At 54.0% G+C, this 16,335-nt stretch overlaps 1 protein-coding gene across 1 annotated transcript; it reads left to right on the forward strand.

The window, feature by feature from the left end:
* The first annotated feature begins 1,379 nt into the window (after positions 1–1,379).
* LOC105700238 (octopamine receptor beta-3R) lies at positions 1,380–14,356 on the forward strand. The gene is made up of 4 exons (XM_012425912.1): positions 1,380–1,994; positions 2,853–3,150; positions 11,408–11,519; positions 14,080–14,356. The coding sequence occupies exons 1-4, from the start codon at positions 1,380–1,382 to the stop codon at positions 14,288–14,290; spliced, it is 1,236 nt and encodes a 411-aa protein (XP_012281335.1). The 3' UTR covers positions 14,291–14,356.
* Positions 14,357–16,335: the final 1,979 nt, after the last annotated feature.

Here is a 16,335-nt window from a genome sequence, read left to right on the forward strand (position 1 = left end):
GAGTTATGCCGTTCCGCTTGTGAGCCAACGCGGTGATAACTTAGAAACGACGTTACACGAAGTACCGATGCGCCGAGTTTCCTTCCCTCCAGTTTTCGGCTCTCCCGAAGTTCGGCAAACTTCGACAACTTCGGATGAAGAGCAGAAGAAAAAAACATTGATAATCAAAGAGCTGCGCCAAACTCAGCTCCTCCAAACTCAAATCCAAACGAAATTGTCCCTGCACATCCACGCCGCGAGGTCGGTAGGATTTCGTCGCCGCAAGGTACATATCTTTTTTATCGACGATTTTCTGTTTCCTCAGGGCAGAATTTCGAAATTCGAAGTTTCCTTCCAGTCCGCCACTTTTGATATGCGAGTATTCCTCGATCAGTCAGCGATCCGAAATCCCGAATCGAGTAGTCGAAATTAGCTCCCCATGAATATTGAGCTATGTAAATCGACGCCTTTCTTGAACTTGCACCCCTTGGAGGCCTCGTGACGCGTCGCGACGCCGCGGGTCGCGCGCGGCTGCGCGTAGGGTCGAGTTATCGGCGACTCTTGGACGCTCCTGGTGGGTGGTGGGTGGGTGGGGGCCGAAGGACAAGGTCGAGCGATATACAATTTTCAGACGTTCGCGGAAAGAGTGGGAATTACCGACGCCAAGGCGCCAGAGGGGGGAGGAGAGGGTGGCTGGACCCTCCGGGACGCTGCGGATAGATTTTGGGCGCCAGGGGGTGGCGTTGCCGCCTCCCCCCGGCGCAGTCCGCTCCGCATTTTCGACCCCCAATGGCTCTTCCCACCCCCTCAGCCCCTCCTTCTAATCACCCGACGTCTTCACCTCGAATTAGCATCCCGAGGAATCGGATTCCCGAAGAAAGTCCCAGTTTCACGGCTCGCGGGCTGAGTTATCGCCGAGTTGCCGGCTCCAATTCCACGGCTCCCTCGTAATTCTCAAGAACCAGCCGAACCTGGGGCCACCTTGTGCTGGAAGCGTCGATAATTCATGCCGCGTCCGCGACGCAGCCGTCGCGGCTTGAGATCAAATGAAGTTTAATTAAGCCGAGGCTAAGAGCAATAAAGTTGATGAAACCCGCGAGTCGCAGTGGTTATCGTTCTTGGGGGCGTTTTCGGGACGGATATCCGGCGCGGTTAGAGGTATCCGTCCAGGTGGTACATCACCACGTCCGACTTTGCCTTAGTTGAAGGGTTAACCGGGGACCGGAAGCGACCGCGTGCCCTGGAGAAGGCCGGAAGTGGAAGGGATCCAGGGTCGAGCCATGGTGCTGGAAGTAGAGCCCCGTGAAGTGGCGGCCGCGAAGTGGCCCGTGGCAATCAGACTCGGCCAGGGAGACTTCGGGTTTCTGGACGTGTCTTGAGGGTCGAAAGCGGAGTCCGCGATGGACGCGACGAGGACGCCCGAGATCGACGAGAACCACATCCTGGGACGTATCGTCAGCTTGCAGAAGGCCAGGGGGTCGGCGGGGACCCTTGACCCGGGGCCCACCGCCGTGGACGCTCCCTCGCTTCAGCAGAATCTACCCATCGTCGCCGTCAAGGGCCTCGCCATGGTCCTCGTCATGGTCACCGCCGTGCTGGGCAACGTCCTGGTCATCGCGAGTGTCCGCCGTCATCGGAAACTCAGGGTGCCGACGAATCGCTACGTCGTCAGCCTCGCGACGGCCGACCTCCTCGTCGCCGTCTGCGCCATGACGTTCAACGCCTCCGTCGAGTTGACGGGTCGCTGGGTCTTCGGCAGGTTCATGTGCGATGTCTGGTGCTCGCTCGACGTCTACTTCTCCACCGCGTCCATTTTGCATCTCTGCTGCATCAGCGTCGACCGATACTACGCCATCGTCAGGCCTCTCGAATATCCCGTCATCATGCGGAGACTCACCGTCACGGGGATGCTGGGCAGCGCCTGGTTACTGCCCGCGCTCATCAGCTTCATCCCCATCTTCATGGGCTGGTACACCACGGAGGAACACCTGGAGTACTTGGGCGCGAACCCCGAGGTACGGAGGGTTCGGTTCGACGGGAGATCTCTCGAGTCGCAGGACGGTTTTACATGATTTTCCAGAATTCCCCGCGATTTTCGACGTTTTTCTATCATTTTCCGCGATTTCTTTCCATCTCTCGACCTCCCTCGATTTTCCGGGATTTCCCGCATCTCTCTCCAGTGTCCACGACTTCCCTGGATTTGCCTCCGTTTTCCACGATTTCACGTAATTCTCTCGCGATTTTTCCCGATTTTTCTCATTTTTCACGAATTTCTCCCGATAGAACCAAATCCCTCTCGCGGAATACCCGGCTACCCGCCACTCGCCGCTCTCGATCCAATCACTCGTGTACAGTTTCCTAAGTGAATTCCCGAATCCACCGATTTTCCGCCAGTCCCATTGACACGCCTTGTCAACGCTGCGCGATTCGAAGCGGGGACCACCAGGGTCCGATCAAACCCTCGCCCGTTCCTCTGCGGCGATCCGTCCGCCCAGTCAGCCTTTCCTCCACTTCCTTCCCTCACCGTCTTCTCGAATTCTGACCCCAGTGTTAAAATTCGTTTCCATTAATTCCCAGAGATTTCCGAGGTAACCGCCTCATACAAGACCAAAGGAAAGTCCACAAAAAGGAAAGAAAAATCAGAATTCGATTATTTTACCTATTTCGGACAAATAATTATTCCCTTGAATTATTAAAATGTTTCCGAGGTCCAGTGAATTTTTTTTTCTTCTTCTCGAGGTAAATACTTCCTATGTACTTCCTGTGCGGGTTTTCTTTGGGATGGTCTATACGTGGTTTCGGGGATCAGGCGGGTAATGAGCGTTCTCGTCCCTCGTTGAGTCGGAAACCTTCATTTCATCGGAAACATTCAGGTCTGCGTCTTCGTGGTGAACCGGCCCTACGCCGTGATCAGTTCCTCGGTCTCCTTCTGGATCCCTGGCCTCGTAATGATCGTCATGTACTGCAAGATCTACAAGGAGGCGGTCAGGCAGAGGGAGGCGCTCAGTCGAGCGTCCAGCAATACCGTCCTGAACAACGTGCACCAACATCGGGTCTCCTCTTCGAGGCATCCTTCGAGAGCGTCGCACCAGCTCCTGCTGCATCCCAGCGATGTCGGGGATTCCCGCAGGCCCTCTTACAAATCCGCCGTCGAGCTCAATGTCGAAAATGGTGAGTGCGATCGGTCCCGGGTATCGAGATTCAAAGGTTCCCCCCAAAAACGAGATACCCCTTGATTATCGATCTCAAGGTCTATTTCTCATTCTACTTTTTATCCGGGGAAAACGCTCTGAGAGTGAAAGTCACAATTTCATGAAATCCCGAAGAAATTACCTCTTGACCTTAGGGTCAATTTTACCTCTTACGGGACGAAGGAGTGAGGAGGTAAAAATGATAATTTTGTAGAAACGTCAAAAGAAAACAATACTTGATTATTGAACTCAAGATCGCATGACGAAGTTCAAGAGTAAAGGGTAATTTTTCGCGTCTTGGAGTCCCCGCGACCTTCCGCAAGGCGGAGAGGCGATTCCGCGCGTTACCCACCGAGATCGATCCCAAGGTACGCCGGCGGGGAATTAGCATGCGAAACGCGTAACGTCGGGGAATTAACGCGAGGTTACGTCGGCGACTAACGGAGGAGCACCGTTTGCGACTGCTAATGCACATTTTGGCAGACATCACCGCGGAAATTCTGGCGGAGTCTCCGCACGCGTGGGCGAACCGAGCTGGTGGGAGCCTCGAATCGATGCCCCAGAAAATCCGGAGAACCTCGAAAACATTAATAATGCGGCCGAATGAAAATGGGATACCCGGAAAAATGACCGGCCATATCGTCGGCCGCTGGCTGCACTTCCGGAGTAATTTCCTCGGATTATTTAGCGATTCCGTCTTCGGTAGCAAAATGGCGAACGCCAGCCAGGAGGCTTCCGCAAAGCCGGCCATTAGGAAGCAAGCCATTTCGGCACCCTTTGACCTCTCTTCGGAGTCCACTCGGAAGCCGATTTCAATGGCGATGAAACACTTTTTTTTTTAATGAAGTTTGCAGAAAAGTTTATAAAACGATTGACCCCTTGGATGCCCCTTTCATATTGACTTAAGGGGATGTCCTGAAGATTAATTTCCTCCGTACTGAGCGCACCAAATCGTTTCGCGAACTTTGCAGCGTGATTTCAAGCGTCGATCACCTCCTCCGCTCGAGATCGAATTAGGTTTCCTTTCCGAAGATCGTCGATTCGGGAATTCATTCGACGTTGAGAAATCGCCGATCGATCTTTCGCGGAACTCCGAAGTTCCCTCGGTTCTCTCGCGTCATTGTTGAAGAATGGAGTTGCCGAGAGCTTGCAGGGGAGCGGCGCACAAAATCGCGTGCGTTTCCGTCCGGAAAGGGGTGTTCGCACCTAGAGGGACCCGAGGAAAATGTCGGGCTAAACTTTAATGAGAAACTAGGAAAGTTCGACCCGTGACAATAAGCCTCGAAAAGCTCCGCCGTATCGAGCGCAGAAGAAAGATCGCTTGAAAAATGTTCCCTTTCATATCATTTTAATAAGGTAATCCCTTGAAAAGTCCCGCCCGCCTAACAGAGAGCTTGTTACCGCAGAAGCTGCGATAGTCGCGAGCATTTCCGGAAATTCCGCGTCCCAGCATCCGGTAGCGGATATCACCTCGCGGAGTTCGGCGAACTTCGATAAGGCGAGTCGGCGGAATGAGGCTCCCCTCGATTCCGCGTTTCGTGATTAAACGGGTCGAAACCAAGAATGGAAACTCGGTAGCGAGGGTTAATTGCCGACTGTTCCTTAATAATTGCCTCGACGAAGCGACTCCTGCGGGATTACAGCCCTGGGGCGATAACAGAGGCGGGAAAAAGGACCTCTTCGGCAATTTCCCTCCGCGAGGTCGCCCAGACGTCGCGGGTCCTTGCTTACCCGGCGCTAAACTACGGGGACAAAGTCGCGCAAATTGAATTCGTCGATAGCCTTAAGGTTCGGAAACTGGGTCGGAGGTGGCAGAAGGTTGCCCCTTAACCCTCTTCCCTTGTAACTTGCAACTCGAGGACTTGGCGCGCTTCCGAAATCTTGGGCGCGACTCTTCCGGGTGATTCCTCGCGAGAGGCGGAGTTTTCCCGAATTCTTTTGGAACTTCCTCGATTTTTCAGGAATTTTCGGGAGTTCCCTCCAACTTTCCGAGTTTCCCTCCCCTTTACTCGCTTGCAAGCTAAGGATTTCGAAGGAGAGGAGAGAGGGCCTTTTCCCGAATTTCTTCCAATTTTCCTTGATCTTTCGAGAATTCCCACGAATTTCCGGGAACGTCTCGGAAATTCTCTTGTTTCTCAAGTCTCGCGCTGCCCCAGAGTCAGTTTCTCCAAGGTGCCGGAATGTTTCTGGCGCAACTCTCCGGAGAAATTACCGCGAGAGTCAACCCGTCGACGGAGATGGAGAGGAGGCGCGATTTGCAGGAACATGGGGAGGATAGAAGAAAGAACGAGCCCCGCGTTTCCAGGGGTGATCGATCACGAGCTTGCACCGACTCTCGGATTCGATATTCCGCAACTATATTCCCCAGTCGGTGCCGGAACAATCCCGGAGACGAACCCTAAAGACCTCTCGTCGCCAAGTTTCCTCCCCTCGTCGCCATGACAGTCGCGACGCAGCGACTCCTCCGGTGCCGGAAGCTAAAGGCACACTTGACCGCAAATGGAAATGGGTCAATTTTTCCGAGAACGAAGGACGTCGAGGGGACGAAGAGAAGATATCCTACCTCGAAGTCGAGCTTCCCTCGATCAGCGGTAAATTTCGAAAACGAAGGGGTCCTCGAGCTTGCGAAGCTCCTGCGGAATCCGCGTCTCGGTTTCTAGGGAAAGTCAAGATCCCCTTAAAGTGCAGCCTCGGACTATCAAAATGTGCAAGACCGATTTTCCTCTCCTCGGAAAAGGGTTAACAGAGGCAGCCCCGAAACGACACGTTCCGCGATCCTTGCCGAGGCGTCGGGGAACAAAAGGACAAAATTGACCCGGATTAGAATCGACGGCCTGAATGAAGGAATCCCGGCCAGAAGCTGAAGAGCGAGTTTCCCGGCAAGGGATCGAGAGAGGCGTAGAAAGAGTGAGCTTTCGCTTGCAATGAGCTTTCCCCGAGGGTCTAAAATATGGGACAAGTGGTTGACATCGAGCCGAGACGAGACGGGCATTGATTCGTGCCACTTTCGAGTCCTGCCGCGTATATACCGCGTCTATTCCGCTCGGAACATCCACGAGGGGATCCGCGTGCGAGGGATTGGTCCCTAGGAGACGGAATCCGGCGCGTTTCCGCAGGGCGGAATCGCGGCCACGCGGAGATGTCGCCGGCGCCTCGTCTCTGTGACCTTATTTCACTTCCCCCTCCTCGCGCCTTCCCTTTTTTATTTATCAGCGAGCACTCGGAATGCACCCCGTGAAAGCTCGCCTCAAACGGAATCTTCAATCGGCCCTGAACGAACCATTTATTCGAAGATATACGAAGAGCTTATTTCTATTACCCTCGTCCTGTGGCCCCCCAGGTGCATCGCGCCGCAAACTCCTGCGAAGGACCTTCCCCGCCCCACGTGGGAAAAATCGAATGCAATGGGCATTTCGAGGGAATCGATTAACCTTTAGACGGACGGCTTTCGGGCTCGACCGATATCCCTTGGAAAAATAAATCCGGGCCGCTGAATATTAATCCTGGAGGCGGCACCTCTTCTCCCGGTCGAGCGTACGATCGATGTCGGCGCGAAACGGCCGGTCGGCCCCTCCCGATCGATAAATTGCCGAATAAATATTTAATCGCTCGGATCGATATAATGGACCACGGCATTACCATATTTCACTCATCGAGACAGGCCTGGCAGGCTTTTTCACCACTCGGGAGAGCCGGATATTAAATCGCAAATCCCCTAACCGGTGCGACGTTTCATGGGGAAGGGTTCGCGCGGAAAGTCCTTATCGGACTATTATTTCGGGAGGATTAGTTGGAGATCGATCCGCGAGTCTCGAATTTCCCCGCTCGAAGACCGTCTCGAAGAGGGTCCACGAGTCGCGGGGTGGGAATTACGGGGGAGGGGAAAGCTATGGGGTTGATTTCACTCGGGCTTGCGGTAGAATAGGGTAGGTCAGTGAACGCGAACCAGCTCCAATGGGAACAACCCGGGACTCCCTTGCCCGGCTCGCTCGATATCTGGAAAGCGCCGACCGAGGCTGCTTGCCTCCCGTTGCGATCCCGCGGGACTCGTTCCCTCTCCCTGCGAACCTCCAGGAATAACGAAAAGGGAGCCGCCACTTTTCCGTCCGTCTGTCGATAAGTCAGCCGAAATCCGGCTTCGAGGGCCAGACAGTTACCCCTCTCGAGGGGACTTCAAAGTGGCGTTTCACATTTTCGTTTCCCCCTCGATTCGTCCCTCCTCGTGCACTGTCAAAAAAATTCATAAAATCGTCCTCGAACGTGCCCTGAATATATGTCGAATTTCTTTGTCTGCAGAGAAACCGTTTAAAATCAAGTACCGATTTGAAAACATGTTATCAACGTTGTACACCATGTCTGAATAAAACTTCCAACGAAAATGTTATAAAATCATGATATTTTTTTTTTTTAACAATGTGGAGCGAAGTTGCTGGTAAACCGTCCAATCCATTTAATCATGGTCCCATTTCGTTTTCTGCACCTGCTAACGTTTCACTTCCGACGCCCATTGCGGCCTCGCATCGATTTTTATCTTTCGCCGGGAAAATTCAAGATCGCGATGCGACTTCGCACCAGATGCGGCGATGCGTTTTTCGAGAGGATTTTCCGCGTGCAGTTGCAGTGGTAAAATCGCGCCAGGGTCGTCGCACGGGGTAATCGATGTGTCGGCGCAGACACGGCCGCACGTGCGGAGACTGCAAGGTGATCATCCGCAATTTCGGTGCGATTTCCGGTCCTCCCATCGACCAGGGAAATCCTGCGGTGGCGACAGGTGCAACTGCAGCCCTGCACGTCCTCCGCGGTGCGGCACGTCGCGGATATGCTTAAGATCCTGCGGAGGTCCAAATCCCTCAGCTTCCCTCCCGAAATTATTCCAATCCCTGAGCTTCGTACCAAGATCCGTCCGCGTTTCCCGAGGTTTCCGCGAAGCGGAACATTTCGCCGCCACCGAATCGTATAGAAAACACAAGACAAATATTGTGTGCTATTAGGGTTAGGTCAGTTACGTGGGGGCGGCCCGCGTTTTCAGGCGGACAAGTACAAATGAAGATACAACCTGGCGGGGAAATAACCGGCGACGAAACGTCGGCTGCGAAACGCTCCGGGCCGAGGTTTACGTCTCCTCCCAGGATCCGGAATCGCCAAATAAACGCGCCTTAATTGAGCCGTCCGACTAATGAACCGCGGGAATTAATCCCCGGCTTGACCTCTCCTCTCGTCGTCGCCGAGGAGGAGAGTCCTCGAGAGTACCCCGATTACGAGGTCCTGGCAATTAATTAATGTCCTTATTGCTCCGACCTGGCCGTATCGCGAGGGATTTTTAATCCCGGCGGGTGCAGCTTCCGCCTCTTCTGCGACGAGAGCTTGCAAGCTCCTCTTCGGGCGTCCACGGGACAGCTTTTATGGCCCCGGGCTAGAGGACTTTAAGGCAGTATCGAAATTATCCCCGGAAATGCTCAAAGAACGCCTCGGATAGATCGCGATGCAGGACTGATACTACGTAATATCCCGCCAGGAATTTATACGAGCTCCTCCCCTTCCTCCTGCGGGAATTAACTCCAGGGGAGGAAATTCGCGGAAGGGTTGCAGCTTCTGGGATTTTCCGAAAATTCTCAAGCTAAGGGGGTAAAATCGGACTCTTCTGGGGGAGGGTCGATGTAGACGGTGAGAAATGCCGAAGCAGGCACGGGAAATTGGAACGCACGGTCGGCCATTATTTCTGGAATTTTGTATACGAGCGTCGCGACGTCGTTTCGCGTTTTCCGCCACGGATCCCGGATGGAATTTCCGCCCTCCCGGGCCTGCGTCTTTCAACCGAGCCCTACGGTATCCCACGACCGTAAAAACCTCCCGGCGTTCCTCAAAATCGCAGGGACTTTTAATTACCGAGAAATAAAGGGGAAGGGGATGGAATTAAATCCCGAAACGGGAAAGGGGTTCAGGAAGTCGGGGGTGGTCATCGACCCTCCGTTTTACGGGGGTCGAGCGAATCTCGACAGGGGTCGATTTACGAGTCGAATAATTTCCGCGACCCCCCTCTTTCCCGGGGAGAAAATTGCCTCCTTCGGGGGAAAATCGCCGCGGCACCTCGGCGACTCTCGCGGGGGATCATCCCCCACGATGCACTCCCCTCGGGGCGATACGCTCCATCGGAATGACGAGCGTATAAACCCAGAAGGTGCCTCTTGGAATCGCGTCTTTACGACGTGCATTGCCATCGTGTCGTCTCAGTTTTCCCTTTCCTCTGAAAAACCCACCCCGCAATTACCCCCCCGTATCACCTGAGAATTAAGGTGATACTTTGCTACGTGAATATGGAGGCTGAAACCCATGAACTTTCTTATAAAAAAAATTGCAAAAATGTCTATAAACAAATTGGACCTCTTTGTCGCCTTAATCGGCGCCTAGATGATAGGGTCGCGATTCTCTGCAGTCGAGGACCCCCCGCGGAGAAGAAGCATCGAATCGGTGTTTGGAAAGGCCAGACAGAAAATTGAGTCGCAGCGGTCTGATAGCGGAAATTATGTCCGGCAATATTTGTCAGGGGCTCATTGTCCCTCGATGCTCCGATTGCACGCGGCTTTCCCTCGTTTGCATAATTTACGCGTGCCCGCGTCGCGTTGACGTGCGTGAAAAAAAAAAATAGGGGAATCGATCGTCCCGAAATTTAACGTCGAGCGACGCTTATCTCCGTCGCCTGTCAAAAAAAGAATTGGAAATCGGGCCTGAAGGGTTAACAGTCGTCGACTCCGCTTTCTGGAATTCAGATCGCAGGGGGTGAAAAAGGACAGGGAGATGGCCGAGAGATTCGAGAATAATTCTTATATCGTGATGGATGAGCACATCGATTTCTCAAAGAGGGAGGGAAACGACCAACCAACCTAAATCTGCCTTACTGCGTCCAGACACGCGAGCTCTCCTTCGACTCCCATCGACTGCTAACCTTCCATTCTGCTCCCCGTATTATCTAAACAGTCCTGGAAATAGGACTACCCCTTAAATCGGCGGATTTAATCGGCTCGGATTGATCTTCGATTTTTTTTTTTATTACGATTTTAAAGTCTATTTCTCCACCGAGTGGAAATTTCAGCCCCCCTTGAAGTCTGCATAAACCAGGGAGGACCTCTTTTGGTCCTGTTTCCCTCTAGTCCTTTCAATTGCCATTTTCTTCCGCAACTGCATTTCTGGGCGCGAAAGTCCTGAACGAAAGTGGCCAGGATCAGGGGGAAGGTCCTGCTTAAGGATTCACGGGGCAAGTCCTCGATGCCCTCCTACTCTTGGCCGATCGCATCGGGGATGGAAGTGGCCGTCAGGGGAGGTTCGTAAAGGGAAAAGGAGTCTCTCCTTTTCCATTCGTTCCTCTCGAGGGAACGGAAGCGGAACGACGGGGTGGCGAACCTCCGAGGGAATTATTTAACGCCCTGGGAATCGAAGCTCGCGGCCGCTCGATTCTCTCCGGGAATTCTTTATATAGACGCGATGCCCACGCGAATGGCGGGCTCTATACTTGTCACCCCTTTTTACGGGGAGGAACACCTGCGACTTCCCGGAGGGGGATTTTTATTCCGCCGTGAAAGTGCCCCCCCAAAAATGACTTTATCCGTCTTAGATGGACGGAACCGAGGCGAGGAGTCGTTTTATCTCCTTTATCTCGGGACCAAGAAGGACCAAAATGGACGACTCCTCGAAAGGCTTTCCAAGGCTCTCGGAATAACCGCTAAATACACTCGCGAAGGCCACCGAGCTTCGACGGTGTAAAGCCCTCTGTTTCTCTCTCCCTCTGGCCGATCGATCCCGTTCCACGACGATTTAAGATCCCCGAAATATCCAGCTCGCAAATTAACGAGCGGGGCCTTCAAGGTGACTGCTCAATGCGTGCACGAGTGCACGTATATGCAGCACTGCAAGAGAAATTAGCCGGCTAGTTGCACTGGACGAGCCTCGCCACTCCCCATAATCGGGATAAAATTAATAGATTCACTTCCCTACCCGATGTTACGAAATTTAACCTCGATAAAAATAATGACTTTATTAAATCACTCAAATGAATAATGAATTATCGCAATTCCGGAACCAGAATAAATTCCAATCGCGATGCTTGCCCCATCGAATCGTCGATTCCTTGCCGCCACTTCAAGGAATCCTTTTCTCCCTGGATATCGTTTTCCCTAACCGGGATTAATTTTCACCCCAACGTTTGATCTCTATCGAATCGTTAACAGGTGCTTTTCCCACAGGCACGACGATACGGCAGCCGACGAAAAGCTGGAGAGCCGAGCACAAGGCTGCCAGGACCCTGGGGATCATCATGGGAGCGTTCCTCCTGTGCTGGCTGCCATTTTTCCTGTGGTGAGTGGGCGCGATTTCTTTTTTCCCATTCCCGGTCTGGAGGAGAATCCGGAGATCGCCCTAAAGGGAGTCCAGGACCTCGCAATGGATTCCGGCGACCTCGTTCCCTCTCGATTCCGCGTCTCTCGCAGGCCAATTAGTCGGAGCTTCGGGGCTATTTTTACGGAAGCTGCAAGACGGACGAACTCCTTGGAAAGCCCTACAATCGCTGCCGGCGGAAGTCGAAAGCTCGCCGGGAAGCTCGTCGGGGTTAAAAACGGGCGAGGACACCGGAGCCCTCCTGAAAGTTTCAGCCGACGTAAGTTCCCTAGAGGAGAGCCTCGGCGAGAGGACTCGTTGTCGGAGGAGGGCTCATCTTTTATTTACGAAAAAGTTCCAGGCACTGGAGCCCCCTTTTCCGCGCCTCCCCCGTCCGCCCCTGTCGAGCTAATCGCTAATAAAATTCGAGACGACTCCCATCGAGGGAAATAAAAAACACGGGGGCCGCGATTTCTGCAATCCAAGCGAGCACGTCCAAGCACTAGGACGCCTTTAGTCCTGACGTCGACGAAGGACTTGAAATAACGCGGTTAAGGAACCCCCTTAAGGTGGAGTGAAACCCCTCTCAAATCATAATTCGACCCAGCCGTCAATATACATACGTAGGTATTTAGAAGAACCCTTTCCCCGACGTCGAATAAATTCGTCGAGGAGTTTCACTTCCCCTAAACCGAGGCTCCGCGTCGCGGAATCGTAAACGGAGGCGGGGGTATCCTTATAAAGCGAATATACGGACGTATATACAGAGTCCGCGGAAAAAGGTTAAATCCGGATTTGCTAAACCCGGCCGTCCGAGGGTCGGATTTCATTCCGCGGGCCAATCGCCGCTGCGGCAGCGGCCGCGTTAATTACGCGCGGATTGTCGGGAATATACTTTGGCCGGCGCTTTTTAAAAGCTCCCCTGGGGATTCGTAGAAAATCCAGAAATCCCTAAATTCACGAGGATGAGTTCTAGGATTCGGCGATTCCCTTACGAAGTGCCCTTGCGGCTCGCGGCGGGGAAAATTCCGGAAAAATAGGATGAACCCGGCTATCTCGGGGAAAGAGGGGAACTGGAAGAGCGGAAATCCTGGGGGAGGAGAACTCGAATCGCGAGTCCCGACTAGGTCGCCATTAGTCCTCGTTATTTCGTCCTAACAGCGTCCTCATTACGAAGGGTGGATCCGCGCAGGACCTGAGCTTTTCGGCGAGGGGTGCGCGCGCACTCGCCAGTTGCGAGGCCCCCAGGTCATAACATTAATTAATATGCAGCTGCAGCGACGCGACGAACCTCGCACTTCTGGGCGCGAGTCGTTCCAGGAGCCCCAGGATATACCAGGATATACAAGGATGCCCCAGGACGCGCGAGAGACCGTCTTACGCGGACCCGCTGTACAGGTGCATCAGCGGATGCACTTTCCTCATCGCACCCGGTCCCTCGAAAACTGCTCTTTAGGGAGCGCATCCTCGGAGAGCGACCCCTGGGCTAATGGAAGCTGAATTTCCTCCCAACTCGCGTAATAAATCTTTTTTTCAAAAACATTTCCCCTCGACTTTTCCCATCCTGGAGTTGGCGTGCAGAAATCCCGCCGGAGTACGTCCAGACGTGACGCGAGACGTCCCTCCAGGACGCGGCAGTATCAGCGATGCACCATTGTCTGCTCAATTACTCGACCCACTGTGTATTGCGTTTCCAGCAACGGTGTAATCGATCCGCCGCATCCCATTACACGGAAGCGGAGTTACATCGCTCGCGTTATGATCTCGCGTTCCGCCATGGGATGCTATCTCTCGTGTAAATTCCTCGTTTCCGGATAAACCGCGCGTGGAAGAGTCCCGAGGGAAGGAAACAGGCGAGAATTTGAGTATCCTGAATGCAGGACCCTATTAATTCACTCCTGGGTTTCGTATTCCTTTCGGTCCTTTCAGCTTCCGTCATCTTGCCCTCTTCCAGATCTCAGCCGAGTTACTTCTCTTTGCGATCCTTCGCCCGAGTTACTCGGCACTTCGAGCAAGGACGAGAGACGGAAAAGGGAATAAACAGGGAGGAATGAGCGGAAATAACGCGCAATTCCCTTCCTTTAGCACGAGACAACGTCTCCGCTCGCTCGGATGCAGTTGGTCCTGTCCGTCTCGCGACCTCCAGCGAGAGGATCCTTCGTCCTCGTTGCAGGCTCGATTTAACCCCCGGGACGTTTCCGGGCCCAACTATCCGGAAGGGTGGAGTAACTCGAGGATAATCAGGCTTGGCCATCCGCTGCAATGGGCGGGACGATCGAGATCCTTTTATCTCATTATACGTCTTATAGCCAGAATGGAAAATCCTGCGTTTTGTAAAACGCGACCAGGTAGCCGAATCTTCGCTCACCTGGCTTTATTTTATAAACCGATTCTTTTCATTTTATCCCCGGAATGTATGGAGGATTCATAAATAGAGAAATTCTTGATTCTCTGCGTATAATTTATATATAACGACGCGGGCGAGTTCTGCAGCGAGGAGGTCCTGGGAACAGGTGTCGACGACCTCCGCTTTCTGTTGCAGGTACCTGACGACCTCCTTGTGCGGCGAGGCCTGTCACACCCCGGACGCCGTGGTCTCCGTCCTCTTCTGGATTGGCTACTTCAACAGCGCCCTGAACCCCCTGATCTACGCCTACTTCAACCGGGACTTCCGCGAGGCCTTCAAGGACACCCTGAAGAGCGCGCTGCCATGCTGCTCGTGCTGCTGGAAGACGCCCTCGCAGTTCGTGTAGCGCGAGGCGCGTCGGGACGACTTCGACCCCCAGCTCCCCAGGGACGCGTCCCCGAGGGGGGCCGAGGGGGACCAGGAACCTCCGGGAGGGTGTCCGGGAAGGTCGGTCACCTTCGCGGTGGAGCTGGTCGAGGATCGGGTGGCGCTCTCGGACCTCTCGCTGCCCAAAAGGCGGAGGTACGTCTGAGCAGGACCTCCGGGACCTAGAGATCGTCGCCGACAGTCGGAAACTCGATCGGGTCGCGCCGAACGGAGCCAAGCGCCGAGTCGACAATCTGCGGTCGGACCGACCGCACTTTTCGGACGGTTCTTTCGAGGTCCTTCCGAGGTCCTTTCGCGACGGGACCGGTCGTGGGAACCTTCGCTGACGAACTGCAGAACGGAACGGCCGGATTGCGCATTTCCGTGTCCGCATTTCCGCCCTCCGAAAATCCCACCGCAGCCGACGAAGTAGTCGAGCTCGTCGATCCGTTCTACTCGCAGTCAGACGCGTCCAGGATTGCAGATTCTGGGCTCGACATCGTGGCCCTTGTCCAGCCCAAGGGAAAAACAAGGAAGCAAGGACTCGGAAGAAGGAGGCACTCGCCCGATTTCCAGCGAAACTCCAGGCTACAACGAACAAGTGGCTCCGTCGGCCGTTCCGTGAACATTGTGATAGTCTACCCGAGGACACGAAGATGTAAATACGTATGCAGAAGGGCGTAGAGTGTTGTACGATGTTGACTAGATAGACTTTAGGGAATTAACCGGGGGAGGAATTGAGGGGAGGGCAAGACTCCACGAGGGGTGGAAAGCGCGAGTCCTGCCCCAGGACTCGGCGGGTTCGAGGAGCGTCGAGACTGAACGAACAAACTATACATATATACATACGTGCGTAGATATATGCCGGAGGGCGCGTCGGGAGGTGTAAAAAATGTATCATAGCAATAACTATTCCAGAGGATTGTACATAAGCGTCGTGCCACGGGGCTCCACCGATGTTCTTTTTTCTAAGTACCTCGAGGACTCGAGTTCGCGTTCGCACGCCATGTACATATACGTAAGGGGTAGGTACGGCGCGTCGAGGGAGCTCGACGCGGATTTACTTCCAGGACCGGGGACAGGATGCGATGGCCCCCTCCTGCGGAATCGTCGCCGCGGTCCGTTTTCCCTCCCTTTCAGTTTTCCGGGCGCTTTCCTCGCGTCTGGAGGATGTCTCGACTCGCGCCTCGTCACTGCCCGACCGGCCGGGATTCGGGGGCCGGAAAATGGGAAAAGTCGAGAGACGTCCTGCCGGCGAATATCGAATTCACTTTCGGTCCAATTTTCAGGACTGTCGGGGTTCCGGATACCGGATGTCGAGGGCTCCGCGCGGGGCAAGGGTGAACTCGGCACGGCGACCTCCACCCCCCCGGCCACCCGGTCTCGTTCCTCCCCTCGAGGCGCGAGAGGGCCCGGTGTTATTTTTCTAAAGCTGCGCAAAGTTTATTTTTTTATAGGCGACACACCCTCGGTGCCGGGCGATGCGTTTCACATCGGGCTTCCGTTTCCTGCACAGAGTTTCACAGTTCCTGGCCGCGGCTCTTGGCCGCTTTCGGACTTTGCCGTTTAATCGGGACCGGCGCGAACTCCCCCGCCGTCGGAGGGGGTGGAAATCGAGGGGATGACGGAAAAATTATTAATGGATCTCCCGTCCCTCAGGGGACGCACTCGCGCACGGTACACCTACACACTCACACCCTATCACGCCACACACACGTTCAAGCCGCAGACAAACGCCGTGTCATTGTGCATGTATCGATTGTTATGGGGAAGGAAGGTGGACAAGCGATCTCTGCCCGCCGCGGTCTACGTAAGGATACGAAATAGGAAAATAAACGAGAGAGAATTTCGTTATCTCGCAAGAGCCGTGAGAATTGCGGAGAGAGAGAGGGCGACAGGCGACGGGGCGTGGAGGAAGGGGGAGAGAAATAAAATGAAAATCTCACCGACACGCGTCCGGTATCCCGGATCTTCCTTGATTTTCCTTATCTCCTCCCTGAGAGTAATGTTCGTTTCGTTCTAAGA

This window comes from Orussus abietinus, unplaced genomic scaffold (genome assembly GCF_000612105.2).
Source record: "Orussus abietinus isolate OABI.00-Male unplaced genomic scaffold, Oabi_2.0 scaffold18, whole genome shotgun sequence".
NCBI lineage: Eukaryota > Metazoa > Arthropoda > Insecta > Hymenoptera > Orussidae > Orussus > Orussus abietinus.